General features: G+C 34.1%; 1 protein-coding gene across 1 annotated transcript in view; it reads left to right on the top strand.

The window, feature by feature from the left end:
* The window catches only part of LOC135207391 (enkurin-like), a 21,818-nt gene extending 8,925 nt beyond the window's left edge, over window positions 1–12,893 (top strand). Inside the window, exons 3-7 of the mRNA XM_064239121.1 lie at window positions 274–462; window positions 2,128–2,200; window positions 8,382–8,573; window positions 12,007–12,177; window positions 12,677–12,893. Of these exons, the coding sequence (XP_064095191.1) occupies window positions 274–462; window positions 2,128–2,200; window positions 8,382–8,573; window positions 12,007–12,177; window positions 12,677–12,844 (793 nt within the window). The 3' untranslated portion in view covers window positions 12,845–12,893. The remainder of the gene's footprint in view (window positions 1–273; window positions 463–2,127; window positions 2,201–8,381; window positions 8,574–12,006; window positions 12,178–12,676) is intronic.
* Window positions 12,894–13,627: the final 734 nt, after the last annotated feature.

Raw genomic sequence — 13,627 nt, 5'->3', positions numbered from 1 at the left:
AATCACGTGATGTGATAAATATCATATTCATATTATATAATATTTATGTTCTTATATATATAATATTATAATATATAATTATATATTATTATATATGTATATATATATAATATATATAATATATATATATTTTATATATTTATATATATTATATATATATAATATATATTATAATATATAATCCAGTGAAATAACGCATTTCCTTTTCACATCAGATTTTGTAAACAACGCTCCTAAGCCAAAATTACTATGTTTACGTTGTTCTTGTCCCAGGCATGTTTCAAAGCATCATGGAGCTGTTTGCGAGGAACAAAGGACGTACAAAGGCGCCCATGCCACGATGGGCTACGCTCGGACTCCTGTAGAACGCCCCTCGCACTACATGAAGACACACCACAGAGACAGCATAGAGAGGATTGTGACGGAGAGCAACAAAGCCAAGGCAGCTGGTAATGAGCTGATGTCAGATTTTTTTGTTTAGTATCAGAAGGTAACTCTCCATGACTTTGTCGAAGGTCTAGATCTTGACTTTACCTTTGTTTGAAAATGCATGCATTTGTTAACTCTATCCAGACTGACTAAGTTCCTGGGAACAAACTGATGGTAAAGTGTTCGTTGCCTCACCATTCAAGGAGTGAGACTGAGGCGAATGATTGATTTGGTCACTCGGACTAATCAGTGTTACATAAAGTTCTTGCCTTGTGATTTCATGCAGCAGACTGCTCATTTATTCCGATATTATTAAGATGAGAAACTGCACGTGACAAAACGCGATACTTGAACACGAAGTTATGCCACATTCCCCCGATTATTTGTCAAAAATGTTTATGACATCAACATAAGTCTAAGATTTCAAAAAATAGTGTTATTATTTAATCTTGACGCAATTTTAGCCTTTTCGGAGAAGTTGCTGATGCAACCAAAATTCAAGAATATGATCATCGCATTTTGTCAAGGCACCTTAATATCACTCATATCACTCATGGGCGCCCGCACATATAGGGACAAGAGGGGGCGCTTGCCTCCCCCCCCTTCCCCCCGAATACTAAAAAAAAAAAAAAAAAAAAAAAAAAAAAAAATAAAAAAAAAAAAAAAAAAAAAAAAAAATATATATATATATATATATATATATATATATATATATATATATATATATATATATATATACACATCACTTTGTTTTCCTTCCATTTTACAATATATTCTCTCAGCTTAAGTAAATTAAAGGTATCATTATTATATATTGTATAATATTTGTATACAGTATATAACTAAGTTGTTCTTTCCAGAAATATATGAGTTCAGCTGAACAGTATAGGGAACTATTGAAAAGAAGTCAATCTAATATGTATTTCTCTTTATCGCATCTTGCCTTCACTTAGATTATTGGCATCGCAGTTCCCACTGCATATTTAATGTATATATATATATATATATATATATATATATATATACATATATATATATATACCGCTACGTATATTATATATATATATATATATATATATAATAGTATATATATACTAATGTGGTTGTGTGTGTGTGTGTGTGTGTATTATTATATATAAATTAATAATATATATATTATATATAATATATATACAATATAACTCATATAGATTATTATTACGATATACACCGCATATAACTACACTATAATTTGCCCCCACCCCCTTCCTGGTACAAAATAATGCTGCGGGCGGCCCCTATGATTATAATTAATTAATTTAATTCTTGTACTTATTTTTCCAGCTGGTTCAGCATTCACGGAACTGCAACCGTCGGACCCGGCCACTCCCCAAAAATCCCGTGCTCTTATCCGGCCAACCCGACTAGGGACGGGAAGTTAGTAGCCTATGCTCACTGTTATTGGCATGAATGATGACTCTCACATTATCACAGGGTATTGTGAACGATCTCCGTTTGTGTGTGCGTTCTAGCATCCACTCGGGTTATTAATCACAAGTAACATTTCGTTTCAGTTCATCTGTTCATATAACTGAAAAAGCAGGCCCCTTTTTTTTCACGATTCATAACACAGGGAGTCGGAGAAAGTTATGAGTACATGGCACGAGTCAATATATCCATGAATGGCTTCGAAGTGTCTATAGTTCTTTTCCTTCTCAGTACTACTCCGCGTTCTCTCATTCGATCCTGGAGGTCGAGTCAGAAAAACTACTTGAGCAGAGACACCATGTACGTGAGTCTCTCGGTCGGTAAGACTTTACTTCTATAGAGAAAATAATGCCTTCATGCTTTTATCCAGCTTTATGAACTTCTGTAGAGAATCCACCGAGAGATTATTCTGCTTATGGACAACGGATAATTGGAGAGATGCATAAGAGTAGGTATGACGTAGCCAGGGTCTAGATACCGTGGACATAGCCTGCTGATGTAAAAAGCGATGCTTCATCCTTAATTCTTAAGAAAGCAGAAGAAGCGCCTTGTTTTTAAAAATAAAAATCACATGATTTCATCGCCTGCTGTTGTGCTGATATTATGTGATCATAATCAAATTAAGAATATTTCATCAGTTTTCATCTCACGCACTCTATTATAGAATACAAGAACATTAGAACTTAGAAAAGCTTATTTATATAAATGCTAGACGGCTGCTTAATAGCAGTGTGGCAATGCTGATTCGCTCTTGACAATTATTTGCTGTTTATCTTATCCGTTTAGTGATTCATTTTCCTATAGTGAGCTTTCCCATTTTTCAGTACCATTAGTAAATTAATTAAACCTTTTTATAAAGAAGCCCGTCTGCACTTCATTTAATGTAACGTGACATTGAAACTGAAAGGTAAAAAATAAATTATTATATATATATATACACACACACACATATATATTATATATATATATATATAATATATACTATGTATATATATATATATATATTCGCTTATTTAATGAAGTCACGTACATCTACTGTGGGGATTTTTTTAACCATATATATATAATATATATATATATATATATATATATATATATAATAATATATATATATCTACGAATCTTTCAGAGGGTGGTCCATGATACGAGTTGTAAAAAGGGTGAAGTTTATTATAATGAAACTTCACCCTTTTACAACTCGTATCATGGACACCCTCTGAAGATTCGTATATAATTTCTCCACTGAAACGACTATATATAAACATAATATATATATAGATATATAATATATATATATATATATATATATATAATATCTATATAAATGAAATATATGTATTATCTGTTAATTTGCAACACCTCACATGTTAGTTTTCATCATCCGACTGCCTTTGTTACAACCAATATTAGCAAATCAAATACAAAAAATTTCTAGACAACGTCTACCTGCAGAAAACCGAAATAACGAAACAATACACTTAACAGTTCGAAAATTTTAATTTCGGAGCTGCTGGTAAGATTCCACCAGTAATGATTATATATATATATATATATATATATATATAATAAATATATATATTATATTAAATAATATATATAATATATTATATTATATATATACATATATATATATATATATATATTATTATAATATATATTTTGACGAAGTGGCCTAGAGTATCTGGGTCTGGACACCATTAATACTTGGTGCACGAAGTAGCCAAAGAACTGTGTCTGGACACCATTAATATTTTTAACCCAAATTGCCAAGTATCTGGTTATTTCAATTACCATTTGTACTTGTTAGCACAAGAGACCCTTTTATTCCTGGGTCTGGGACACCCTTTGTACTTAGGGCACAGTTTGTTCAAGTACCTGGTTATTACTTACCTTACTACAGCCAGACACCTGACCCTTCATCACAAATACTAAACGACTGAATACTCAAAAGGTAATAGTGATCCCTTATAGAACTGAACAGTCAAGAAAACAATCAGTCTAAGTTCATTAAAATAGATGTGAGGTAATCTTAATTAAAGGGCATCACTCCTTCTACAATGTCAAATCTTAGTATTTCCCTGATTCTGATTTATTTGTGGGAAACGGCACAATTACCACTATATTTCTACCTAAACAAAATAAAATATAATATAATACAGGTGGGGAACCAAAAAAATAAAATGCTCATATAAATTTTAAATATAAATATTTTATTTCTAAATTCAAAATTTATAAGTAAAATTCACAGTCTCAGGGAAATTGTTATTACTTGAAAACAAAAGTTTAATTAATTCTTGAATTTATTACTAAGCAAAATTAAATCAAAGTTTATCAAGAAAATTAATTAAATTAAATCATAAAGCAATAATTAAATTTGAAAAGAAATTTAATTAAATGCAAATTAATTTGCAAGTGTTAGATTCAAACAATTACACAATAGAATATTATTCAAACTAATTAAACAAAGTAAAGACAATGCAAAAAAAAAAACATAATGCATAATATGAAAACAATTAAAGCATTGACAGTACAAACATTAAGCATATGAAATAGACATGTCAAAAACACAAAGTAAAAGAAAAATGGCAAAAAAATTATAATTTTATCCAAATATTGTAAATTAAAACCTCGAAGTGCACTTCAAAGCATTTGTAAAATACCTGTATACTCAGCTGCAGCTTCTCACTCAAGAGAAATGCCTGTTACACACTTTTACACTTTCGTAGGCACCTTCACAAAACCAATAGAAATGATACTATGTTCAGATTCCACAAACAACACGTATTTTACTAAGAATTATATGAGTGACCTTCTCAAATACAAATGTAAGTTACATTATTACATTAATGAAACATTCGCGAACGAGCGAGCGTGAGAGAGAGCTTTGAGAAAGAGAGAGAGAGAGAGATCCTATCCCTCACGCCAGCGGCTAGGTCTCGGAATCTAATGAATCGTTCTCTATCCCCATAAGTGTATGGGCAATTAGCATCTAGTTCAAGACGAAAACATATTACGTCATCTCTCTACGTTAAACATGAATAACATCATTGTAGGGAAGGTTCACGAAGGACTCGATGCGGCATGGGAGGTCCCTATGCACGTGTTTGCGCCGATAAAGAAATCAGCAGGCTCAGGCCTTCTTGAGGAGTAAATAACAACCTTCTCTGTTACTCTTTCTCTCTGTCTTATGTACGTCTTTTTCCTCTCTCCGCCTTATGTATGTTTAAAAATGAAAAGTTACACTACTTAACATGTGTTACCTTTAAATGTGGGAATCTGAACACAAAAACATACATTTCATAACATGATACACAGGTTCTGAGGTGTATTAATCATATCACCAAAATTATAATTGCATTACAAAACTTACATTATAAGAATATTATATATAATATATATATATATATATATATATATATATTATATATATATATATATATATATGAAAATTGGTACCAGCCCTCCACAACGAAATATTTCCGGACGCACAAGTGGTCCTTTCATAATATGAAAAGACAAGTATGGACTGTGCGGACTTCATAAAAAGAAGCACCAGTGAGGTTGTCAACTCATCTTAGGCAATACAACATAAAATTTCACGTGGTGAGTGGAACCTGGCTTTACACTTTGCTCAGAAGGATGTCGTCTGTGGTCAGGGTGCCTAAGGAAGCAAGACAGGAAACTTTAGGTAATGTGGAGAGAAAATTATAGATCACATAGACAGGAACCAGTGGCGGATCTAGAAACCTTTCATAGGGGAATGGGTGGTCACTTAGGATTATCATACAGACACGTATATATATATATATATATATATATATATATATATATATATATATATATATATATATCAACAACAAAAACTACTACTGTGTGTGCATATATGTGTGTGTGCACACATATAAATATTGATATATATGTACCGTACAAGTTGCACACACACACACACACACACACACACACACACACACACATATATATATATATATATATATATATATATATATATATATATATATATATGTGTGTGTGTGTGTGTGTGTGTGTGTGTGTGTGTGTGTAACTTGTGCGGTACACAGTAGTAGTAATAGTTGTTGTTTTTATTGTTGTACAATTGTTGTTGTTGATGAAATAACCACAAACTAAGCAAATGCTTGCTACTAGTACTAGTTCATTGAAAGTAAACGAGGCTCTGTTATATGAACTCACGTTCTGCATAAATGAACTCCAGTGGTGAGTTAATTATTATGGCCTGCATAGAAGTAGCCCCCAAGGATAAGGTCAGGATATTACAGCTTGAATGAAAAGGTAGTCTCCAGGAATGACGAGGAGTTATCACAGCCTCTATAAAAAGCAGACACACATCTGTCATTTATCTCCAATGAATATATGTATGTTACATCAGTACAAGGATAAAGTTGTATTTCGGGCTTTTAGTACTGATTAAGATGCAGTTTAATCACTTGCACAGATGTGTATTTGTGCAATAACTCGCATACGTGTCTCATTTCAAATATCTTCCATGTTGAAGTTTGTTATACATGAATCAATATATACATACACACACACACACACACACACACACACACACACACACACACACATATATATATACATGTATACTGTGTATATATATATATACATATATATATATATATATATATATATATATATATGTGTGTGTGTGTGTGTGTGTGTGTGTGTGTGTGTATGTGTGTGAATATCGGTTTGGTATATAATGTGCTGTGACAGCTGATATAATTTCTCTCAGAAGTCTTCTTTCGGCGGAGTTAAAAACGTGTAAGTCTCAAAGTAAAAGGCCATAGCTTTGATATCAGTTTAAACGCATACATGTCTTTAATTTTTTATAATGAATAGAAGTAATTAAATACACAAAGCACTAAATCTAAATATTACAGAAAAATAACATCCGTCCCAGTGTAAGAAAATCAGTAACCATCCAGACATTCTTCTTGGAATAATCCCTTTCTTGGAACCTTGGGAACAAAGAGGGTCAAGATTCAGTTTTTGTTCAATTGTACATAATTAGCTGGACCATCTTTGAGAGGAGAATTTTTTTTTTCTACAAAAATTTCCAAAACGCTTTGATTTGTTGTAAATCTTGGAATACATCAAATAACGCGGGTCATAAATTTTCGATATAAAGCACATGACACGTAAGCATGCTTACACGGTAATTCATCGGTAATGAAAAATGCAGGCAACGGATCTTGTATTATGTAGAATGTTGTCAACTAAAAAAAAATAATAAATAAACATCAAAGTACAGGAAGCGCGAAGTAACCTAAAAAAAGAACAGAGAGAGAGAGAGAGAGAGAGAGAGAGAGAGAGAGAGAGAGAGAGAGAGAGAGATAAGATTTTTAAAAATTAAGAAAAGACCCAAAGGCCGCGATTAAACATTAATTCTGTATATGATGCTATATTAGATTAAATATAAACAACAAATAGAACATTAAAGGACCTCATAAATGCTGTCTCCGTTTGCTTCTAGCTGTCAGCTAAGAAGGAAGAAACTCATATCCCAAAGGGTAGGAAAAAGACAATCATATCCCTTTGGCAAGTTTCATATTTCAGTTAAATACAAAAAAGTGCTCATGGAAAAACACAATCTTTGGTAAATAATTCTATCTTGCAAATGTAACCGGACGATGGGGACAGTTAGTCCGTGAAAGCCAGTAATTTTTGTGAATAAAATTTGTTACATAATATTTTTTCAATGAGGTCTTGCAAGTCTGTGTGTGTGTGTAGATAGTATATGCTTCTGTATCACTTAATAAGATGTGAGAGTAAACGCAGCTGAGGCCACAGGAAAAATAGAAGGTTGTATCAAGCTCTCTCGTGTCATTTCGACACATTTTCAAGATACGAGCCTTGAAAATGTACGAAAGCGCTTATTACATCCTTCTTTTAGTCTTCCTGTACCCTAAGTTATACACATACATACTATATGAATAACTTGATCATGAAATATATATAACATGATGCTATATATATATATATATATATATATATATATATATATATATATATATATATATATAGTTAAATAAAGGTGATGGCACGGAGGAAAATGAAAAGACGAGAATTTCCAAGATCTTTCGGTCTACACAACCTTTACTTGTAGACCGAAAGATCTTGGCAATTCTCGTCTTTTCATTTTCCTCCGTGGCATCACCTATATATATATATATATATATATATATATATATATACATATATATATATATAATATATATATATATATATAATATATATATATATATGCACATACGCAAACGTGTGTGGTTTGATGCGCATTTTATGCGCAACATTTGAACGCAATGCTTTGTTTAAATATCAGAGTACGGTGCACATGAATCAAATGCTGTAATACTTTCGTAAAAGTCTGTGCTTCGAAACTGAGTAAAGGACAACGTGGAATGTTTCCTCGTAAAATAAATTTGAGAAACCACTCGCTCATCCAGACAGTCACTCAGATCTTCCTAACAGTTTTGTTTGCATCTTTCAGGGGACGAATCAACTGGGTTGAGAGTAACGTGGAGCATGTGAAAGCTTTGTCTCCAAGCAGACCCAGTCCAAGATTCGTGGATGTTCCCGGCGGAGATACTCAAGATCTCCTGCCCTCTGGGCTCTTTCCAAGATATGTTTTCAAGAAGGTAATTCCCACACTCAAAAGGAGAGAGAGAGAGAGAGAGAGAGAGAGAGAGAGAGAGAGAGAGAGAGAGAGAGAGAGAGAGCATTAATTTGAGAAAATTCAGTTTTCATTTGTCACTTTTTAAAGATCCTGTTTCCCATGAAAATATCTGTCTTCCTTTGAAGAGTATCATCTCTCTTCAGATCATATAGGTACGTTAAAGAACCTTCGATAAAATGTAATAGTTAGGCCTACTCGTATGTCAGTTCCAAAATTTCCTAAAATAGTGTTGTCCACCCATAAAATAACTGTTTCAATATTGACTTGCATTTTCTTGTCGTGTACGGTAAGATACCTAGGGCGAAGGCACCAAGAGGCCTATTATATTCTATTATATTCTTGATGACCTTTAAACCTCTGGAAAGGAATATAAACCTTCGAATGAAGTGTGTGTGTGTGTATGACTAGGTTACATGCCAGTGGAATCGCGCAGTGTAGCTCCAGGAGTCCTCAACAATGAATTTGATCGGTCTCGCATATTGATAGTTCTTGTGGTGTCATAATCCTAACTGATATCTCAACTCCTTCACCATATGAATCGAAATTCAACTTATCAAGCGTTATGTAGATTTGTTTTTGTTTACTTTGTCTCGTTCCTATTCGGCACATACAGCATACTAACACAAACACCCACCATGAGCCCACTTTTTGGATGGAAGTCAGCAAACCTGTAGTTGGTCCGTTGTAATAATGTTTATTTGTTTCTGCTGTTAAGCTTGGATATGATCTCTCTGGGTCATTAAGCCTCGATCCTTCTAATAATTTTACGTATTGTGCGAGGGGATTCTAACTCTTTCTTTGGTTTAAGCGCGGATATTTCTCCTTCCACTTTTCGTGTTCCGGTCTGTCTGAGCTATGTAACTGACATATATAAGGACAGTCGTATACATGACTGAATACTGACGGGTTTCTCCAGTCGTGTTTTGCCGGGACAAGTGCATAATGGGATATGATCGGTAATCCCACCAAAACACTCCCTGCACTCAAACGACAATTAAAGCCATATGGTCATTGTTTTAGGTAAAAATATTAGTAAAGTCCATGGTCTAGTAGATCGACTGTACAAAATTAAGTGTAGACTATACTATTATATGCTAATTTTTATACTTTGACAACGCATTTCATGTATTTCTTACATTTAATTTATTTTTTTATGCCTTTAAGATTCCATATTTCTTTTAAAGAACGCACCCTATCATATTCCCCCGCCTAATGTGTTTCAGTTATCCTACCCTCTCACTGTAGGCTGAACACGTTTTCCTTTATAATTTCTGCTAACATTTATAAAAAAAAGCATTGTCAGGAAAGTTATCATCGAGATCAGTATGATACTGATCATTAAGAGGAAGGGCCACTATACATAGGCTAATTACAGAAACAAGGATGATAACTGAATATGAGAACATCCTGCCCTTCGCTCTACTACCCCAATTTAAATTACAAGTATTAGGCTTTCATCCTTACATGTGTATCGTCTCCATTCGATTATGATATTATCATTACTATTATGAACTTTATAACATTATGATAAAGAAATAGCACAACTGTTGTCAATAATTAAGTCTACACTCTACGCCTTTCTTGTAGGATATAAAAAGAGACCAATTTCACAGGCCAACCTCTATGTCAAACATATTTTACCTTCAGTAATTCTGTCATGACCCTGTTCCTGGCAAAACACGCACTGATATTACATAAGGTTGGTTGCTTGGATATTAGGCGTTGGCTTGGATATTTTGAAGGAAGATTTTTCAACGAAAAGAGCTCCATCTTCGCTGTTAGAGTAACCGGTCCTTAGACAAAAATGTTCTCCCAATTTTCCTTTAAGGCTTCTCTGCTCTTGTTGTAGTGCCACTCCAAAATATGTTCAATATGCTATAGATATGGCTGGCCGTATGCCAGCACGATCTTTTTTTATTTATCTATTCATTTTTTGGCGTAGGCGTGTAGCGTAGGCCGTTAACTGTGTACGTACGGTATGTTCGCCCGTGGTTCGAACTTCGAGTAGAACCATGGCGGGTGGGGCCCGTAGGGTACAGGTCTGATCACGATGTAGTAATGTTTCTATATCATGGATTCGTGGGTCGGATGTTGTTCCGGGGATAATCCCAGGCTGGAGTCCTAACCGAGCCAGCCAGTTTCTTATTAATGTGAACAACAAGTTCATATCTGATCAGTGATAAACAAAAGGACATCAGTGATATTATGAAGATACAAAATAACGGGTATGATTTTGTTATATCATCCTATATATAAGAATGGGTCAGATCTGCAAGAAGTGTTGTGTACTTCATTCTAAATCGGTGCTATCACTTGTCGATTAGACGTCATACCAATGCAGTCAACATATCTATGGTCAACAGTACAAGGCGGCTGATTCCGTTTTGTTTCACCCAATTTTCAGTTATTTAGTGTACTAATGTACAGGTTAAGCGATGATCCCACAGTTAAAATTTGTTTTATAGATTGCTGAATGTATAACTATATCTATATTTCCAATGTTTTGGTACCGTAATTTTGGCTCGAAAATATTGTTAAAGGTTCGCCTGAAATTATGCGAGAGGAAATATAATTTCTTGTAGTCCATGAACTCGATTTTAACAAGCAAGTTAATTTTTAAGATTTTTTTTTTTTACGTATTCTGAAGATAGTTAATGCTTTCAGGCCCGTACCCAGTTTTTTTTTTTTTTTTTTAAAGGGCGGGGGTGGTTGTTTTTCCCAAAGCTGGACCTTTTCTTCTATAAACGTCACTTCATATATTGGTAGTATATACACGATGAAATACTTGAAGATGTTATTTTAGTTATATTAAGAAGAAAAATTGGGTACCTATACGGTTTATGCCCTTCTATACCCGATTAGATGTTATTCAAAGTACTGACTTTGGTTCACAGGATTTTACTTATAATGTTGAAAGTTTGCAATGAAATTGAAGAGTATTTCTTCGGTTTTATTGATTGATTCATCTATTATGTTAACAATAACATTCATATTACTTTATTTGTTGTTAAGTTATATACTTTGACTTAACAAAAAAACAAAACAGTTCAATGAAAAGGATAGTCACAGAAAATATAGACTTACAGATTTTTTTTTTTTTTTTTTTTTTTTGTTTTTTTTTTTTTTTTGGGGGGGGGGGTCTTTCGACTCCCTACTCGGTACGGGCCTGGAAGCGCAGTACATTGAATTTAAACAAAGTTATCTACTATCGGTGCTAAGGATAAATTACGGTAGGGAATAATGTCTGCCGTCATAGAAATAGCCTAGCATACAATTTCAAATTCATATTCAGACTGTATTCTTCTCGGTGCAGCTAGTGCCAGTAATTAACCAGGCCAGACGTAATGATATTGCAGGACATCAAATGATGAAAAACGTCTCGTCCATTCCCACAGAATTTCGGACAAGTGCCCACTTATCTGCAGCGCCGTCAGCAGCAGCTGCAGATCGAGAGGGAGATAGAGGATCAAGAGGAGGCTTTGCGATCAAGCCGGAGTATCAAAGCCGATCGTGACAAGGACGACACCTCGCTTCTGACAGAACAGGACCGAATGTCAATGCTAAAAGTAAAACAATATAAGTGGCTCTTCATGCATACATTTCCAACCAAACAAACTTGTAGTTTTAGGGACATCAATATTGTTCATAATTATAAAGACGTTTAACTTCATTTAGCCTTCATTTTCTTTTACACTTCCACCTTTTTTTTAAAGGTTAGAATCAAAGCTCCACCTTTACAGTTTTGAGATCCGAACTTTCATCATGTTTACTCAGACCTGTGATGGTCGCTCATGGTAACACTGCGTCCTGAGCTTTAAATAGTTACGCTATGTGTAAGTTTTAGGTAAATAAAAGGATATCTGGGTGTACTTTTGCAACTGAAAAGTGTTTTAATAATTTACTGTATGCGAATTACACCGTTAATATTCGAAATAGGATTTAATATTCGAAATAGGATATTATTTAAAGCCCGGGATGCAGTGTTACCATGCGCAAACACCACAGGACAGATGAAAAAAAACAGAGTATAGTGACTGCATTTCCTTTTTCCTTTTGATCTCCCAGGGGCTAAGGACCAACCTCAGGGAAGCCCAGCGTCAGCTCCAGACGTTACCAGTTGTTTGCGAGACCAATGCAAACAAGAAAAAGAGGGATACGCTCGAGCAGACTGTCAGTGATCTCGGACGTTACATATTCTTGCTTGAGAACTATAAGGTAGCCATTAGGAACTAACGTTATCCTTGGGAAGATAATATTAGTAATTCCAAAACTGCTAACACTTCACTGAAAATAAGAAAAGAGAAAATTAAATAAAAATTTAAGCAAGAGTTTACAGTCTTTCGTTATCCAAACGCTTATATATATGTATAAAAATCAAGAAAAAACTTATCTTGAAAAAAGTCTTACATGAAAAGTTAATTGTTTTAGTAAGTGAAATGATAAAATTGAGATCATATGTTATAGAAAACCAGAGGAAGACCATGGAAGTAGACTAAGGACTCTACAGAACCTTAATAATCCATATTGATAAAGTAATTGGAGCATGAAAGAATACCTACAGCAGAGATATGACAGATACTTCGACGCTGCCTTCGAAGTGGGTGAAAATAAATCTCATATATATAATTCTAAGTAGTGGCTATGGTAGATTCACATCAACCGTGGATTTGATGTGTAGGACAGTCCTTTAAGACGCTCCTGATTGGCTGTTGATAAGCCAATCACAGGGCTGGAAACTCTCGGTCTCTCATAGGTAGGATCTATGTTCCACCTCTCCTGAGGGATACCTTTGAAAGACGTATTCCTCAGGAGAGGTGGAACATAGATCCTACCCATGCGAACTGTCGAGAGAGACTAATCAGGACGTCTCGTTAGGGACTGGCCCAGAGCCCCAGACCTCAACTGCACAGCTGATGTGAATCTACTATAGTACAGATTCTGTAAATTAAACTGTTCCAAGTCATTCATATAAAAGACATGAAAAAGTTGTTGAAGGTGTTTTTATGTCAGTCTAGA

The sequence above is a fragment of the Macrobrachium nipponense genome, chromosome 32, assembly GCF_015104395.2.
Source record: "Macrobrachium nipponense isolate FS-2020 chromosome 32, ASM1510439v2, whole genome shotgun sequence".
Taxonomy (NCBI): Eukaryota; Metazoa; Arthropoda; class Malacostraca; order Decapoda; family Palaemonidae; genus Macrobrachium; species Macrobrachium nipponense.
The sequence above is the reverse complement of the archived record's forward strand: the minus strand, read 5'-3'. Positions and strand labels throughout refer to the sequence as shown.